We start from the raw sequence: 20,000 nt of genomic DNA, 5'->3' as shown, positions 1-20,000 counted from the left end.
CTACTGTTCTGAAGTTTAGAGTCTGTAAGATTACTTCATAATGCTTTTGAATGTAGTTTCTTATTTTATTTAGTCAATACAGTGCTCAGCATAGAGTACACCCCATTTTGAAATTAATAGTTGTATCCATTTCCCAGTGAATATGGGTAATATATATTGATGTGTTTGAACAAATCAGATTTATTAAACAGATATATTTATTAAAATAATGTTTTAGTCACAGAACATATTTAGAAATGGAAAGATAATACATTTAAATTCATACAAAATATTGCAAAAACAAAATTACAAACAACGACATTTCAACAAAATTGTATACAGTTGAAGTCAGAATTTTTAAGACCCCCTTTGAATTTTTTTTCTTTTTTAAATATTTCCCAAATGATGTTTAACAGAGCAAGCACATTTCCACAGTGTGTCTGATAATATTTTTTCTTCTGGAGAAAGTGTTATTTGTTTCATTTCGGCTAGAATAAAAGCAGTTTTTAATTTTTTTAAAACCATTTTAAGGTCAATATTATTTGCCCCTTTGAGCTATATTTTTTTCGATAGTCTACAAAACGAACCATCGTTATACAATAACTTGCCTCATTATCCTAACCTGCCTAGTTAACCTAATTAACCTAGTTAAGCCTTTAAATATCTCTTTAAGCTGTATAGTCAAATATTATTTACTGTCATCATGGCAAAGATAAAATAAATCAGTTATTAAAAGTGAGTTATTAAAACTATTATGTGCAGAAATGTGTTGAAAAAAAATCTTTATTCCGTTAAACAGAAATAGGGGAAAAAAATAAACAGGGGGCCCATAATTCAGGGGGGCTAATAATTCTGACTTCAACTATATATATATATATATATATATATATATATATATATATATATAATTTTATTTCATTTTTTAAGAACAAAGTTGAACTAGAATCATTCCACTTGTGATTTCAGACTTTTAAACCCTGCTTTACAGTAACATTATTGCATTACAGTAAATAGTAGATTTGTTAATACTAGACAAAGTCCTTTCATCTGCAAGTGGAGTTTCTCTACTATTTAAAAACACTCCATTATCACCAAGGCCTTTGCTAAAGAAAAAGCACCTGTTGATATAATCACGCTCCTTTAGAAATGAGTTAATAAACATCTGCTGACACTGATTATTTCTTGTTGATTAAGGCCCTCTTAGTGGAGGTGGACGAAACTGACAAAACAAAGGAAATAATGGTGTCCTTAACATGTTTGGCCTTTACCCCCATCATCACCTCTTTCCAGGCTGTAATGGGTGCTTTGCCCTCCCCCCTGCACACCCTCCCTTCTGCCTCCTCCCCTCCCCCGTCCCAGCCCGGCCTGTCCAGAGGGCCTTAATCCCGTCTGCTAATGACAGGGACAGAGAGCGAGCGAGGGAGAGAGAGAGATAGAGAAAGCGTGCTGCACAGGAGGCGAGTTTAACTTGGTGCTGTTGGCGTGTTATGCAGGAGGACGAGGACTTGCTGCAGATTTGGATTGTAGGACTGACAGAGTTGAGCACCATGAAGGCAGACGTGTCCCAGTATGTGCTGACCACGGACACTGCACTGCTGCAGGGACAGGTGGAGGAACTTCACTGCCAGTGGGAAGAGCTATGCTTGAAGGTGAGTGTGTGTGTGTGTGTGTGTGTGTGTGTGTGTGTGTGTGTGTGTGTGTGTGTGTGTGTGTGTGTGTGTGTGTGTGTGTGTTTGAGATGGCTGAGAGAGTGTGTGTGTAGGAGGGAAAGAGAGAGAGAGAGAGGGGCTGTTGTCCGGGCAGCATTGAAAGGCACACAATGATTCACTGCTGGAAATGGGGGGAGAAAACTTCAGTGCCTCATAACAGAGAAAAAGAGAGGGAAAATGAGAATGTTTGTTAATAATTTGTTTCACAATGATAGTTTGGACCACAGAAAGTGTCATTGAGTGTGCTGAAAAATGTAAATGCATTTAACATTTGACAAACAGTACAAGAAAAATGTTTCACCAGTTCAGAGCAAAATAATATTTGCATTTGTTGATGGTTAAAACCACATGACATCCTTATTCATGTCTGACACATGAAGAGAAAGTTCGAACAATGTAGGCACAAAGAAATGAAGAATGGAAGATCTTTTAGGTCAATTCAGCTTTAAAAGGACACAAAATCTGTATAAAAATAGGATGAAAGAAGTTCAAACTGTACAACAGTATGACACATGTACTGTCAGTTTCAGAAGGAAACTGGAATTATCTTCATGGTACCACTATAAGAGGATGAGTAGATCATAAAGAGATTAGTTAAATGGATGGATCAATCTGATTCAAGAACAAATCATTCAAGACTGATTTCAAATCTGACTAATTTTGTGAAAATCATCGATTCATCATTGATTTGGTTGATTTTGTTTTAAACTGAAAATGGCAAAGCGATTGTAGGACTTAAGAAAACTTCAAATATTGTACAAAAGTCACACGTTGAACTTGTTTGGTGTATGACAGCCCCAGATTTCATATATTTACATTATATTGATGTGTTATTTGCCCTAATAGTCTGAAAAAATATACATTATTTGCCTTTGACGACAAAAAGTAAATCAATTGTGTTTGGTAAAGAAGTTTTAATTAAAGAAATAGTTTACCCCAAAATTTGAATTTTGTCATCACTCACCCTCCGCTTGTTTCAGTTTGAGAACCTAAATGGGTTAGTTTCATCTGAAGATAATTTGAAGAATTTTGATATCCAAACAGTTGAATATAGTCTGTGAATTCCATTGTATGTTATTATATAGTCTTTGTTTTTCATCAACAGCATGGTTACCAACATGCTTAAAAATATCTTTTTGTTCAAGAAAACAAATGCAGGTTTAAAAACATATTAAGGGTGCGTCAAAATTAATTTGTGGGTGAACTGTCAATAATTCATCGGCACAACACATGGACATGACCTCAATTATTTTTGGTGACGCAATATATATCGCCCACACATAAAAACAATTCTAGCTACATTTTTAGCTGATCATCTCTATGTCTATTGGAGGTGTCAGTGTCAGTATGATTAAAAGACACTAGCATTTACTATAAATTACTATAGTATATTTTCATGTGGGTGCCTGACAACTGAAAATTCTAAAACTGGTAGCAGATATTGCAGCCTCTGTTACTTTTTACCTTGCACTTTTTTGTTAACATTTATTATTATTTATTTGTTTAGGGTTTGTGTTTTCACATTCGGATTCCAATGTCTAATTATTCAATTGTTAAAATGACTATAATTAAATATTCATAAGAATAAAATATTATTTGTTCTTTGGAGGAGTGTACTTGCATTGTGAAGATATTATATTGTCATTCTGGCATTATATAATGAGTAGCATAAAAGGGTTTTATCACAATATATTTTGGTGCAATAAATCATACAACAAAAATAGATATCGTGACAAAGCCTGACTGTCCCTTTGAGTTTCTTCATAGCCTGATCTTTTTTTTTTTCTTTCTGAGATTATCTGCCTCGCACAGGTGTTCAGCCTGCCATCATTAAGCAAAGTAACTGAATGGTCTGCTGACGTTTGAAAGGAGTTGCTCTTGTAACTGTAAACTGCCTGAGCAATTAAAAACAGAAAGGCCACATTTAGGACCGATCATTGCATGGCCTTCACCCAACCCTTGGACTTCTTCCCACATAACGCAGGGAGCCTTTGTTTAATGAAGCATTTTTCAGTTTGTTGGAGTGAGTCTTTACTCGAAACGCTGGCCAGAAGCCAAGACGGAGCCAATGAGGTCAGTCTATGTGTGCGTCAGTGTCTGCGGCCAACAGGTTGCAGGTGGAAACATTCCCTCAAATAAATGACAGATGGCACAGCTTGCTGTTTTTCTGGAAGGAGGTCTATTATTTGTCGTTGCATATGTTTGTGGTAAGTCGCTTAGGCTTGTGGGTTCAAGGAAATGCATAATTAATGTGTTCGACAACAAGGCCTTGAATAGATGTAGCCAGCTAATCTCGGTGTCCTTGTGATTTATTTTATCCACATGATTTATATTCATCTGGAAGGAACTACAGTTCTTTTACAGCTCCGAGTGTGACATTAATGCATCAAGGAAAACGTATAGCCTTCACTGACAAATGCCTTCGTTCTTTTTGAAAGGCTGCATGTAAGCGATTGAGAAAGGAGAACTACAAAGCGCCGCCCGTGTCCCCTAGTGTGCCTTGGTGTTAGGACATACTAATAGACAAGCCACTTACTGACCCAAAGCAATAAAAGCAAGCAGGCCTGTGCGGTACTGTGCTTTTTAGTCCAGTAATCAATCTCACAGCATGCAGTGAAAGTTTTGTTAAAAGTCTTATTTTAGATGGCTGACTTTCAAGGAATAAAAACTCAAAGCTGTGACCTTACACCTTTGGACTAAGTTGTTTTGAAGTTTTTACTTGAATGGGAATTTGGGTAGTAATTAGGCATGGGACTGTTAACTGTTTGAATAGAATAATGTGGTTTGGAAAAGTCAAGGTTTTAAAACCGCCAAAATTTTCTGCTATATCGTTCCTAAGGTATGTGTACAAATTTTTATGTGTGTATTTATTTATTTATTTTTAGGACAATATGAAACAAAACATGTGTATTTATTTATTTATTTATTTATTTATTTATTTATTTGTTTGTTTGTTTGTTTGTTTATTTATTTATTTGTTAGTTTGTTTGTTTGTTTTTTGTTTGTTTATGTGTAAAATATCACTAGTAACTGGATCAAGAGCCTGGTAAGAACATTAAAAGGGGCGAATGTGTATTGACTTAAATCAGTGAAGGAAAGATTGCATTAATGTTGTCAGTATCCAGGACTTTCGGTAGTTTCTGTGCCTTGATTTGCTTTTAAGATATATTTTTGTGCCGTCCTGTATAATTTTGTCTTTTTTCTTTGCATGTGTGCAGGTGTCACTTCGTAAACAGGAAATTGCTGATCGACTGAATGCCTGGATCATCTTCAATGATAAAAACAAAGAGCTCTGTGATTGGCTGACGCAGATGGAAAAGAAGGTGGCACACAGAGGCGAAAACCTTAGCATTGAGGAAATGGTGGAGAAACTTAAAAAGGTGGAGTTTGATTTTCTGTCTTTTTTTCTGTGCGTTTTTTAAGATGGGTGTTTGTGTACTCCAAAAATCACTAATAAAATGATTTGGTGATTGTTTATTATTAGTATTATTATTATTAATTTAAATAGATTTAAAAGAAAAAAGAGTAGTACAGTAATAATCAAAACAAAACATTAATATTTAAATATTTATTTATATATTATTTTAGTTTGTTATATATGCATTTCCCCCCATTTTTTCACTGACCTCAAACATCTCAGTGCAGGCCAGTTGCCAATTTATTGAAAGGCGTGGTTATTTTTTTCTGAAAAACATCCATCCATTATTAGATATATAATATCAAAATATCAAATATTTAATATCAAAAATATTTCCTACCATTTTGCCAAATTACTTACCATACTATTTAACTATTTTAAGTATTTATTTATTAATTTATTTATTTATTTATTGTTTGTTTGTTTGTTTGTTTAATTGTTTAACCAGGAATGTCCCATTGACATTCAATATCTCTTTTACCAGGGAGTCCTGGTCAAAACACAAAAAAAAATAATAAATACATGTCACAACACATAGACACACACAAAAATAGTATAAACCATAATCATTTGTTAAAACATGTGCACTGTTCTAAATTGACAGTCTTTAAAATATTTTTAAATATAGTGATAGATGGAATGGATTTCATATGTAGTATACTGTATGTTGAAGCTCATTCCATGCATATGGTCCATACTTACAGAATGCACATCGACCTTACTCTGTGTGAAAAATAGCATCTTAAGTAAGAGTTTATCTGCTGATCTGGTATTGTAAGTATTTGAACAGTACTCCAAGAATTTTGAAATATACTGTGGTAATTTACTAACTAAAGCTTTAAAAATGAAAACTAAATTATGTTGTTTTCTCCTTAACTGTTACGAGGTCCATTCTGTCATTTTATGTAAAATACAGTGATGTGTGCGTGCACTTATATCAGAGACAGAGTCACTATGATAAACAATATTCAATTTTTTAAAGCATTCAGAAGTGCGTGCATATAAAGTATATCACCATAATCCAATACTGATAGAAATGTACTCTCAACTAAGCTTACTGCAAAGGGGAAACATTTTTTTAAAACAAAAATAAAAACCTAATGTTGGTTCGAGTTTTTTTTTATTTAAAGGCTATCGATATGACAACTATAAGTCAACTTATCATTAAGCCAGACACCTAAATATTTATAAGATATTACTTGTTCAATCTGTGCACCATTTAAAGTTTTAATATTAAAATTGTATATTATTAATCTGGATCGGGTAAAGGTCATGGTTTTTTTTTTTTTTTTTTTGCATTAAATACAAAGTTTAAGCAAATTTTTTGACTCAACAGCTTTTCCGAGTTCATTTATATAAATAGAGAATAAAATTGGCCCAATATTGAGCCTTGAGAAACACCTGTCTTTACTGTTAAAGGAGAAGAGATATGATTTTCTATAGAAACACACCGAGTTCTTTTTTAGACTTTTTTTTTTTGGTTCTTTTTTTTTTTTGTGCATTTAAACTGTAAAAGTTTTATATTACAGTTTTATAAATAATGTTGAGACTAGCAATTTAAATTACAAAATTTAGAATAAAGTAATATGAAATATATATTTCATATATCATTAAATTCTTTTTTAGGGATTTGTTAAATCTTGTTTAAAAAATAAAAACTGAAGCCTATATGCAAATAACAAGCTGGCCAATACATTTAGCTTTCCAATAATCCAACAGAGCATTGCTCTTTGGCTACGGGCCCCCCCTGGCTACGGGCCTGCAGTGGTAGCCTACTTTTTTAGTATCAATTTTGAAAATTTTTCCTTGAAAAGTCTCAGGGCATATATACTGTAACTGAATTCATCAAACAGGACATTTGCTTATCATTTCTCCTTTTGCTAAATATAGTAGAACATGTTTTGTTTAGATCAACTTGAGTAAAAATATGAAAATGGATGGCAAAAAATGTAACCTTGGATGAGATTGTTATATCCTTGCAACAAATTCTTATATACAATAGCACAACTGCTTTTTTCGTGGTTACATAACCTCAGACAAAGGCACATGGATCTGTTTCTACTGTATGTGCGGTTGTCATGGTGAGTTCCTGTTGTACATTTGTAAGGAGATTAAGTAGGTCAGTAATATGGTATTATATGGTATATGCTATTATAAGTATCTATGAAGGATTAAAACGATCTCAAATGAACAGCACGCTTAAGTGTTCCCAAGGGAGGCCCCACAGATTTCACATTTCACTGAGGCCCTGTTTTATCCACTCACATACTGTAGCATTTGTTCATTTCTCCTAAAATATGCTACAAATGTACATGAAGTTCTAATCTAGCTTACTGCATGTACTGTAAATTGAGGGCAGAGTGCTGCACCACATAACTGTGGGTTCATTTGTTTACCTCTTTGTTCATACACAACAATAGCCTCATATGAACCGTTTCTCTCTCTCCATCAAACAGTGCAACTGTGGAGCACTCTGCAGTCATTAGCACATAGTTTACCATTGAGGTTTTGGAGTGTTTTGGGCAGTGCCACTAATGATCACATATCAGAAAGTTGGTCATTGTGTCTTACTAGAACCGTTACTGGCAATCAAGTGTTGTTTTATTATTATTCAGATAATATTGTTGTATTTGTGACGTTATTATGTAGTACTTTTTTTTATATTTAGACTTTTAAAATAATTATTTAACAAATTTTGTTGTTTTTGTGTGGTTTTATCATTTGTATTACACCTACAAATTAATTTGGGTCCTTGTTACATGTTCCATGTTCTTACTATATCAATAACAACACATTCCACATAAGTACATTCAATTAAGCCTAAATCTAACCCTTATCTCATCTAACCATATGAAGTATGTGTACTTATAAATAAATAATATTGCTCAGTGCTTAAATATGTAGTTACGATGTAGCAAGGGCACCTTAAAATAAAATGTCACCTTTATTGTTATTCATTTATCTTTTAGGGTTGCTAAATATATTCAGATAAGTTTTATAAGATTGATACTGATGATGAATGTCAAAAAAACAGCTATTGGCTGAACAGATCACCTTTTTTACAGTGTTGAAAATTATTTAAAACACAAAAGCATTATGGTGTCCTAGCTAGTTTATGGTTCTAATTCATCTGTTGATAAAGTTTTCAAAGAACACTGATTTGATCCATTTAATATTGATTGTTATTTTTATTGTTTGACTAATTCTTTGTTGTTGTTGTTTTCCCCCTCATTTGCAGCATCTACACCTGGTATTTAGATGTTTGTAGCTATGTTTCCATCCAAAAAATGCGAATTAACTTTATGCGCAGAACTGGAATACTGCACATCTTTCCATCCAATGAGTCAAAGAGAACAAATTTGTCATTTCCTGAATAACTTTTACCAAATATCAACAGTAAAAGTGGAATTTGCTGCAGTAGTAGAAGCTGCGTCAATCTTTTCTTTATTTAAAATATTACTTGCGCCTCAGAACACGATACCGACACACAATAAATGTGTGGTGGCGTTTGAAAACTTGAGTCGCAGAGCACAGATGCTCTTGACAGATTTGGAGGCAATTAGTAATATGCTACCACTAATACTGAAATGGTTACGGCGTTTTAGAATGACCAGATGTTTCAGATGTTTTACAATGTGCTCAACCTGCTGGCTTATCCATTTACACACATTTTTATCATCACATGATCTCTTATAAACAAAATCACATGACTTTTTTAATGCACATACTGGAATTTGTTCAGTAAAAGTGTTTCCATCGTACTCCATTATCCGCATGTTTTTTTATGCTCATTTTCAAAATTTATGCACATCTTGCCGTTTCCATCAACCTTTTTTATGCGCATATCCAAAATCAGCATAACAATTGGCGGATGGAAACGTAGCATGTGTCAATCTGATCATATCTGGAAACACCAAATAAAGGTGTTAATTAAACATTATGGCCTTGTGCTCTTTTGACCACTTTCAAATTATGAAAATTGCTTTTGTGTATTCAAATGCGTTCAAAATTATTTAAAATCAAAGCCTTAAAAGATGTAAGCTTTTCCATCTAAAAGTTTGGGTAGAAGACTAAAACGTATAAAACAAACCAAAAAAATAAATAAAAATCATGTTCTTTTACCAGTCCTCCAGTCTGTAATACACACCCTGTAACACAAACCAAAAAGCTGCAACTTCTTTTCATGTTAATGTGCAACCTACACAAGCTTATTTTACTATTTTACATTCAAATATCTGACAAACCCCATACACACACCTGCACTTAGATGGTTAGACCTTTTCCATCTGCAAAGTGGACAAAAAAGACCGGCAGGTGTAAATGGGATAAGTCAAACAGAACCAGGTGTAAATGGGGGCCATACTAAACAAAATACTGAACCAGGCCATACTTAACAAAACGTGAACTCTGAAAAGCAGCAGAGAGTGTAATAAAAAGCAAGTGAAAAGGGTTTCGTGAGGGCTTGTTCTTCTCTTTTAAAATGGCCCATGCTAAGAAAAGGAACATAGATTTAACAGCTGTCAGGCCCATCCAGAGACAAGAAGCAGTTAGTTAGTTTTGTTTGGGATGGAAGTGTTAATCGTAAAGCACATACAGTAAGAGGCCTGTGCTCATTGTGCACCTCTCTCTCTCTTTCTCCTTGTTCAGGACTGCATGGAGGAGATTAACCACTTCAGCGAGAACAAAAGCCACCTCAAACAACTCGGCGAGCAGCTCCTGTTGGCCAGCGACAAAGCGAAGGAGACTGAGATCCACGGAGCCCTACGAGATGTCAATGACCGCTGGCAGCAACTCTTTGATCACATTGAAGGCCGGTGAGTGAGAAACTCTGTTTAAGCTGTGCTGGAATAACTGCTAATTTGAGGTTTTCATTTCTTTTCTGGTCACACTTTAGTTTGAGGATCAATTCATATGATTGATGAGCTTTTAAAGGGATAGTTCTCCCAAAAATAAACAAACTGTCATCATTTACTCACCCTTAAAACAAAAGAAGATCTATTGAAGAATGTCAGAGCCTGTAACCATTGACTTCAGCCATTTTAGTTTATCATGGATGTCAGTGGTTACAGATTTCCAACATTCTTTAGAATATCTTCCTTTGTGTTCAACAGAAGAAAGAAACTCAAAGTGAAACAGTAAATGAAGAGTTCAGACGCCAAAAGCTCTAAGTGCAATTTTCTTGTAAAATTTGCATTTTTCTCAGGCTCCTGTGTCTTGATTCAATAATTTCACTTTTATGGCAAAGAAAAGCTTATTTTCATTGATTTTGACATGAAATAACTGAACATAAACATAAGAGGCACAGAAGAATGCTCATTGTAGAAGAAAATTCTAGATGGCACTTAGAAGTTATTGCTCCAGAACTCTTCAAATGATAACATAATATAAATTTTATAACATAATAAATCTGTTGAACTGTAACTTTTGGCTCAAATAAACATCTAACTTGCATCTTCATCATTTTTAGTGAGGTGTTTTAGGTTATGAGGGTAGGTTTTAGGCATCTGAAATGCCTTACTGCAGAGTAATTAAGAGGCCGTTATCACAGAACATGTTTTCCGTTCCAATGCATTTTCCATTTTTCTACGTAAACATGCACTTGATGGACATGCTTGACCGTTACACTCAATCTCGTGTCTTTTGCAGCACCTCACACATTAGCGCCACGTTTTTCAAGTTAAAAGAACTTCAGTTTTTTACGCACAGTGCACCAATCAGAAAACTCAGGGCAAGGTAGGGCATGTATCGTGAGCTTCTTTTTTCTGTAGCAAGTTGGCATGACAAATCTTTTATTTCACAGCCACTAAACAGAGTAGATGATTTTTAAAAAAATTATTTCTGAGTGCTGTGTCAGGTTTTTAGACATAAAGACGTATATATATAATTATTTGTAAATATATGTAAATATTCTTTGTATTCGTCTGTTTCTAATTCTACTTTGTCTTCGTCTTTATGACTACTCAATGTTAATCTATAGACTGAAATATGTAACATTTATATTGTGACCATTCTGTGTAATGCAGGAGGAAAAGAACCATGCATCAACCAAAAATACTGTCTAAAGAATATTATACAAAATCAAAGATAAACAGAAAATAGTAATAATAAAGAATTAAAATATAGATATAAACAAAAACAACAAAAGGTAAATTATATATAATTTATAACAACAAATGTCATTTTAAAAAATTAACCCAGAAGGGAAAGAGGACAAAAGTGCTGCTGAAAGAAAGGAAAATAACAAAACCAAAAATAAAACTCCCTCAGTATAACCCTTTTACCTAACTCAAAACAAAATAATTGAAAGCAAGTCTTCGGCGTTTGCATGTCCTAACTTACCTTCTCTAATTTATCCAAACAGAAAAATACAAAGACAGCGCTCACTCCTAAACCTGGTGTGTCTATACACAGGTTTGCAAGGTATTGTAAGAATGTAAGTCACAGGAAATTTACCACTCCAAATCCCATGGGGAAAACAAAGAGTCCCATAAACAGTCTTAAATGAAGAATAAAACATAATAATGAAAATAAACAAGATGGCAATGTCAATTTTGGAAAAGCTATATAAAGTAGCAAAACAACAACAACAACAAAAATAACGCGAGGCAGATTAAAACAAGGAACAATGCAGGAACGCAAATTCCTCTGTCCGGTATCCCACTCGTCGTCCTTTTTTAATTCTACTTCTTATTCTTATTTTTGCTAAAGATTTTATTTCTTTCTTTTTTTTTTCAAAAACCATTTTGTTTGTATTTGAATCAAAGTTAAAATACATATTCAGTTGAATTAGCAAAATCACAAAAACTTAAATATAAAAAAATAATAAAAACAACGGCAACTTATATTAAAGTTACTTTTTTTGTGATTTTTACCTACTTATTAATTTCATTTTTATAATAATATTTGATGTCAGCTTAATGTCAAGTATGAAAAGTTCTCAAATTGTGAATCAAAACAACATTGAAGTAGTAGTTTGAGTTCCATAAGTATTTTTCTGCTCATCATTACTGTTATTCAGTGGTGTAAAGTAACAAATTACAAATACTCAAATGACTGTAATTGAGTACTTCTTCTCAGGAATTGTAATTTACTAAGTAGTTTTAAAAATGTGCGCTTTTACTTTCACTTGAGTACATTTTTAGTGCAGTATCGATACTTTTACTCCACTATTTTCCTTCAACCTGTAGTCACTACTTTATTTTTCTTGTCTATGGGGATTAGAAAAATCAGTCCTGTGATTCGTCCAATCAAATTGCACATTGAAGGTAAATCGCATCATAATGAATTTTCTCAAGACATGGGCAATTTGTAATTGCAGCAAACTGAAAGCATTAAAAGTGTCCAAGAAGATTTTCAAAATCTTTACACACATTGAGTCTGTTTAAATGCATGACACTGACGAGAAGATGACGGATGCTTACTGTATGATGACCGAAATGGTGTTAAACACCCATCAGGCAAAGGACATTCGTACCTGACAAATAAACATCAGTATTTGACGTCGTTTGTTTTAAGATGTTGGCTCGACGTTGGTTTTTGGTCACTTTTTACACAACCTATATCAATCAAATATCAAAGTCATTTGAAGTCGTTATTGAACATCAAAATAACATTATCCTTAGACGCTGACTAGAGAGTGAATTTTGGTCACCTGATATCACTACCTAAATCTAACCTAATATTAACGTCTTATGACGTTGTGTGCCTGCTGGGCAATGACTAAATGCACTACAGAATGTTACGTTTACATACACATGCACAAATTAGATGTAAATGCATCCGCTTTTTACAGTGTAATACTCACTACTCTTGAGTACTTTTAAAAGGGCTACTTTTCACTCATATTTTGAGTATTATTTACAACAGATTCTTTTACTCGCACTACATTTTGGTCAAGTAATAGTACTTTTACTTGAGTATGATTATTCAGTACTCTTTCCAGCACTGTTGTTATTACTACAAGCATTGTTTTCTTTAGTTTTAACAAATTCTAAAAATGCAGATATAAAATATAAATATTACAATTTGGTTTTAAAAATTACGTACATTTTACTAGTAAAAACACTAAAAGTTTAATTCTATGCAAAATATATATGCATTTAAATATCAATTTATGATTTTGCTTGTTTGTTTGTTTATATTTTTGATTAAATAGTCAAAGCTGAATCTAGGTTCTGCATGTAGTCAATATCTCCAGCATTTAATCTGATCTGCTGTGCTGTGGATGTTTTCCTCAGCTGCAGTATGCTCTTCCAGTCATTCATCAGAAATTTTGTACATACCGACCGCATGAATCACCCGGTGTTCCTAAGCAAGCAAATAAAAACAGTTCAAGTGGTTTCCGCTCTTGTCCGTGACGTCATTGGACTCTCATGTAGTCATTGAGTTCTGCAGTGTGACGTGCTCTAAAGCAGCCAGATGGTGCTAATACTGGAATTAACGAAGTCCTCACTGGTGTGGATGGCTTCGGCTTTGCCATATGGCTTGTTCAGGCTCTTGTAGTCTGTCCAGTCCCTCTGTATATCCCAAACTGGGTGGAGGGGATGGTGGTCTGTCATCTCACATTAGCTCTATGAAGAGGGGCACAATGGGGTCAGAGGGACAGTCTGTACTCAGGCACGCAATAATCACAGCCGGCCATCTGCAGGTATGGCCAAACAGCGTAACCAGAAGCTGCCCACTGTCACACTTAAATGGTTCAATCTAATCCCTATAGGACAAACACCCTTTGTCTGTTTCAGTGTCATCTGACCTGGAGTTATCAGACCGTTTTTTTTTTTTTTTTCTTTTTGGTCGTGTTTTGCAACTTTGACAATTTTATTGGGTTCCTGCCAAACTGCACAGTCTCAGATCCCAAATAAAACAATTGCTTGACTGATTTATGAAAAGGGTTAGTGCGTTTTAGTATGGAGAAAACTGCTTGGCATTCATAGACAATCATTTTTTATCTAGTGGAAATATTTTTTTAGGACTTTTGAACGCATTCGGGTATAATTTATGGTGTTAAATTTTTCAAAGCGAATATGCTGAATCTCTGTCTGTTTCAGGGTGAAGAAGCTGACCGAGACTTTGGTGACAGTACAGCAGTTGGATAAGAATATGAATAACCTTCGTTCATGGCTCACGCGCATTGAGGCTGAGCTATCCAAACCCATTCACTACAGTATCTGCCATAGAGAAGAGATTCAAAAGAGACTGGCAGAGCAACAGGTTGGTAAATTGCAGTGATGTAATTAATGGACTCTAGTGTGGACAAATATTAAATGCAAGTGTGGATTTTGTCTTTGTAGATTAAGAAAAAAATATTCAAATTCCCCCCAAAAATGACATCTTTTTTTTTAAAAGCTATGGAAAAATAACTAAATTAACTAAAATAAAAACAAGTTAAAAGTATTGATTACATTTTGGCATCATTTTTTTTTTGTACAAAATAACCATGCAAGATTATTTTAGTTTAGTTTAGTTTAGTTTTTTTTTTTATTATTTTAATTAAATTATTTTTTTATTTAATTTATTTTTGTTTTACTTCATTTTAATTTAGTTAATTTTTAATTAAATTTAATTAATTCATTTCATTATTTTTTTATTTTATATTTGATTTAATTTTAATTTAATAAAATTAAATTTCAGACATTTTGAATGAAATTATAACATTTTTTAATTATTATTTATTTATTTATTATTTATTTATTTATTTTATTATTTTTAAAATTATTTATTTATTTATTTATTTGTTTGTTTATTTATTTTATTTTTAATTTTAATTTGTTTTATTTTAGGGACATTCTACCTGAAATGTACATTATCTGTCCCTAAAATAAAAACATAAAAACAGTGAACAAAGTTTTTTATCCCAAAAATTTCAAAAATTTACAGATTTCTGTGAGTTGTTTTGTAAAGGAACATGTCATTCATTTGGTTCTCAGATTTGTATTTTTTTTTTATTAAAACACTTTACAAATGTTTAAACCTTGTTATTGTCCTTGTCCTCAGCCCAATTGAACCTACAGCTTTAATAGTTTTGTTATGCTAAATTTAAATTTAGAAAAAAAATATTTCGGAAATAGCAAGTTTAAGTTGTTATCATTCACATCAATTGATTAAAAACATGAAATTATAAATAAATTCTACAAATAAATACTACACATACATAATACAAATAAATTCACAATTGTCCCCACGTTTCTGTCAGTCCTGTTACATTTGCATTCAATTTAACATAAGATGTGTGTAATACACATTTAAGGCTGTGACTCGGAAGTGACATCATTTGACGCAGAAAAGGCTGACAGTGATCAAGGATGCTTTCTATCATTGAATTGTATGATTTTATGCTTGGTTTTGTATGATTCTTTTGAGGACGACACCTTAAGTCAGGCCCTGTCACATTTTTTATAAGTGAAAATGTTCATTTTTGCTAGAATGTCCTATTTAATTCAATATTTTGTTTAATTTAATTTAAAACTTTGCTTCATAACTACAGTACAACTGAGAAAAAAGAATGTGAATGGCAATCTCACTGACTGAATAGTTTTTAAATGTTTGTAATCAGTAATTTATTCGTGAAGATGTGTAGAATGTGGTGCACAAAACATTTTTGAAACCTTTGCACAAGTAGAAGTGAGAAAAAATGACTGTGATGTTCTCTTTAATAAAATACTCCAACACCCATGAAGCACTTTTTATTAGACATTAAACCTGATTTATTTTTATTATTTGTGCAAAATGTTTGTAGTTTTATTCAAAATGCCTTTTAGCGGTCAAAAGTTCACCGTATAATCTAAACAATGCTTTTTTGTGTCATCAGTTGGACATGAATAAAATAAACTGAACAAATAAACATCAATATCTTGGTGCAGTTCAAAAAACTGTAAGTTATGTTTCTAACGTATGTTCATTCATGTTTAGGATCTGCAGCGTGATATTGAGCAGCACACAGAGAGGGTGGCGTCTGTGCTCACACTGTGTGATGTGCTTCTCCATGATGAAGATGCCTGCAGCAGTGATGGAGAGAACGACTCCATCCAGCAGACCACACAGCGTCTCGACCAGCGCTGGAGAAATATCTGCTCCATGTCTCTGGAGAGGAGGCTGAGGTATGAGCATTTATCCATATCACTCAAAACACAAGCTCAATATCCTCGCTCATGGATGTTTAGTCATTCTTTTACATCCCTTCAAGGGAAGGAAATCTGAGTTCACACTGGATCCAACTTAAGAAACTGCTGTCTGATTCATTGCTCCTTCTATAGCAAGGGGGTAACTGTAAAAGGTCAAAAGGATAAAAAGCAAATAAAAGTGTTCTGAATAAAACACTGGATAAAAGTTTCTTTTAATGACTTTTTATGTCATCTCATATTTGTTTTAAAAAGCATAAAAGGAATTTCAGTTCTTCTGTATACTGCATAAAAGAAATATCTTTTATCTTAATTTCAATTACGACAAATATAATTTATTTTACAATTTATTGCTACAAAACCTGGGTTAAAAAAAGAATCCGTGGAACGTACACAATTTTAACAAAAATAAATTCAGTAAATAACCTGCTAAATAAACATAAAGTTAAAATATGCAATTAATGATAATTACTATATTAATAACCACAATAATTCTTAAAGCAGACTAACAAATAAACTGTGTAAAATGCATATTAAAAATGCAATTATTAAGATTCACTCTTTTCTTTTCTTTTATTTGATTAACATTAATAATCTAGTGTTACACATCTGATATATAACTGATTATCACCATTCCATTTAAACCATAATCATACTTGTCAACATTGGGATGTAAAAATAAGGGATAACCCCCCAACCCCACCCCTCACCCCAAAAAAAAGAAATTCCCCAAATGACTAAATACGTTCCTTTAGAGATTATTTTTGTTTTTGTAAATAAACATTTGAAACGGTCAGTAATATGTTTTATTATTATGATTGTTATTATAAATGCACTACCCATAAGCATTAGGAATGCCACTTCTCTGAACTGTTTTAAGAAACTTCTTAAGACTCATCTTTTTAGCATTGCTTTTAACTTAGGATGATCATTTTGTTAACTTTTTTATTCTATCTCATGGTTCATATTCTTATTGTTTTATTGCATCTCTTTTTTTATTGTTGTGCCATTTCTGCTTGCCTTGTATTGTTAGTATTTGCCTTGTAGTGCTTGAAGTCTAAGAAAAGCGCATTACAAATAAAATGTATTATTATTATTAAGATCGACAAGTTTAGATATTATTATTATTATTATTACTATTATGTGTACATATCTGTTCAAACTTAGCCCCCCTGAATTATTACCCCCCCTGTTTATTTTTTCCCCAATTTCTGTTTAACGGAGAGAAGATTTTTTTTTCCAACACATCTTTAAACATAATAGTTTTAACTCATTTCTAATTACTGATTTATTTCATCTTTGTCATGATGACAGTAAATAATATTTGACTAGATATTTTTCAAGACACTTTTATACAGCTTAAAGTGACATTTAAAGGCTTAACTAATAATAATAATAATAATAATAATAATTATAATTCTAATAATAATAATAATAACTAGTTATTAACTTACTTAACTAGGTTAATTAGGTTAACTAGGCAGGTTAAGGTAATTGGTAATGATGGTTTGTTTAGTAGACTTTTGAAAAAATATAGCTTAAAGGGCCTAATAATTTTTACCTTTAAAAAGGTAATTTAATTGTATCTAAAAAAACTAAAAACTTATTTTTTTTGTAGCTGAAATAAATCAAATAAGAAATCTCAAGAAGAAAAAAAATATTATATTAAAGTCTATTAAACATCATTTAGGAAATATTATAAAAAGAAAAAAAATTCAAAGGGGGGCTAATAATTCTGACTTCAACTGTATATTGTTATTGTTCAATATGGAAAATAATTATCAAAATTACATTTTTGCCCTATCGCCCAGCCCTACATCTAATCTATCATAGCAAATATGTTGTTTCTGCAGATCAAGACATGTGGAGCTGGGGAAGGTGGGGGGTTTCTTAGGACTAGCCTACATGACACACTAAAACAGACTATTTAAATGGCAATCTAACTGGCTGCATAATGTTTCAATTATTGTTGTTTTTGTGTTTGTGCAGGATTGAGGAGACGTGGAGACTGTGGTGTAAGTTTCAGGAGGATTACTCTTGTTTTGAAGACTGGCTGAACTCCTCGGAGCGCACTGCTGCTGAACCCAATTCATCAGATGTCTCGTACACTGATGCCAAAGAGGAACTCCACAAATATGAGGTTTGATTGCAACACTCTGCTAAGAACATTTGAATGGTTGTGCTACTGGACCACTTCTGTCTTTTAGCATATATTTAATCTCCGATAGCAATCATGCATTACATGTCTGTAATTATTAATTTAATAAATATTTTAGCCAATTAAGCTCAAGCGGTGAAGTCTTTCCAATGTTAAAAAGCATAGTCAATATTTGATCTGGCTGTAACAGTTTTTGTAGTTCTGTGTCAACTTTAATAGCAGTTCTCAAATTAGCTTTTGCATCCATAGCTGATAGTGTTGGATTTATTGCAGTAAGGTTTTAAAAGATGGGGTACATGAGAGTACGATTTATTTATTTATTTATTTATTTATTTATTTATTTATTTATTTATTTATTTATTTATTTATTTATTTATTTATGTGGATCTTATATTGACTTGTAGAACTTTTATTTTGTATAGCATGAAGATGTAAAAAAGTATATATATATTTTTAAACATCACTGACAAGAAAAGCTTTTAAAAAAGACGCTGATTTGTTGGTTTAGGTTTTCCAGAGGCGGGTACATGAGAGTCTGACCCAGTTGGAGATCATTAATAACCAGTACAGGCGACTGGCGTGGGAGAACCGCACTGATGCAGCCAGCAGACTCAGAGCCATGGTGCATCAGGGTAACCAGCGCTGGGATGCACTTCAGAGGAGAGTGGCTGCAATACTGCGCAGACTCAGAGTAAGGACAGCACACACTTGTGAATTTGCACCATTTGCGAATAAATCTCTATTTCCATTCCATGTGTTCTATTAAAAAAATCGTCACTTCCAGTTATACTCATCCATTTTGTCAGTAATCAAATGGATGATACTGCAACCAGGGAAACCACTGTAGCTTTTTTTTGATAATAAATTCATGTGTGCCTTAGAGCGTCCAGACAACACACACAGTAGCAAATGTTGTATGTTTGTGAACACAGTATTACAAGAACACATTTTGTGTTTTATGCACGTTTTGGTGCAACATTTTTTGTGTAGTATACCAAAATGCACATAGTACATGGATGGAAACATAGCAGGCTTTAAAAAGGGTATAAAATACAGTATATTTTAATTATGTATATTAGAATGTGTCCTGTTATACTTTTTATTATATTTTATTTTTACTCTTATACATTTTCACCATGTTTTACAGGACGCAGCCACTAAAATGTATTCAGTGTAATGATTGTTTAGGAAACAAATAATCTTGTTATCCATATTTACAACAAAAAACATTCGACTGTTCAATCATAACACAGTCCAGCATTCATTCATTTATTTTCCTTCGGCTTAGTCCCTTTATTCATCAAGGGTCTCCACAGTAGAATGAACCGCCAACTTATCCAGCATACTGTTTGTTTTATACAGCGAATGCTCTTCCAGCTGCAAAACATCCATACACTCTCACATTCACACACATACACTATGACCAATTTAGTTTATTCAATTCACCTGTAGCACATGTCTTTGGACTGTGGGGGAAACCACAGAACCTGGAGGAAAACCACACCAACACAGGGAGAATATGCAAACTCCACACAGAACTGCCAACTGACCCAGCCAGGACTCGAACAAGCGACCTTCTTGCTTTGAGGCAACAGTGCTAACCACTGAGCCACCGTGTT

At 33.1% G+C, this 20,000-nt stretch overlaps 1 protein-coding gene across 2 annotated transcripts in view; it reads left to right on the top strand.

Moving 5' to 3' along the window:
- Positions 1-20,000, top strand: part of LOC130248041 (nesprin-2) — a 94,732-nt gene that overhangs the window by 56,222 nt on the left and 18,510 nt on the right. For both annotated transcript variants that reach the window (XM_056481556.1, XM_056481555.1), the window contains 7 exons: positions 1,473-1,628; positions 4,907-5,068; positions 9,754-9,920; positions 14,154-14,316; positions 16,015-16,202; positions 18,213-18,363; positions 18,890-19,072. In XM_056481556.1, the coding sequence (XP_056337531.1) occupies positions 1,473-1,628; positions 4,907-5,068; positions 9,754-9,920; positions 14,154-14,316; positions 16,015-16,202; positions 18,213-18,363; positions 18,890-19,072 (1,170 nt within the window). The remainder of the gene's footprint in view (positions 1-1,472; positions 1,629-4,906; positions 5,069-9,753; positions 9,921-14,153; positions 14,317-16,014; positions 16,203-18,212; positions 18,364-18,889; positions 19,073-20,000) is intronic.

This window comes from Danio aesculapii, chromosome 20, assembly GCF_903798145.1.
Source record: "Danio aesculapii chromosome 20, fDanAes4.1, whole genome shotgun sequence".
In the NCBI taxonomy this organism is placed as follows: Eukaryota; Metazoa; Chordata; class Actinopteri; order Cypriniformes; family Danionidae; genus Danio; species Danio aesculapii.
This window is presented reverse-complemented; position numbering and strand designations above follow the sequence as displayed.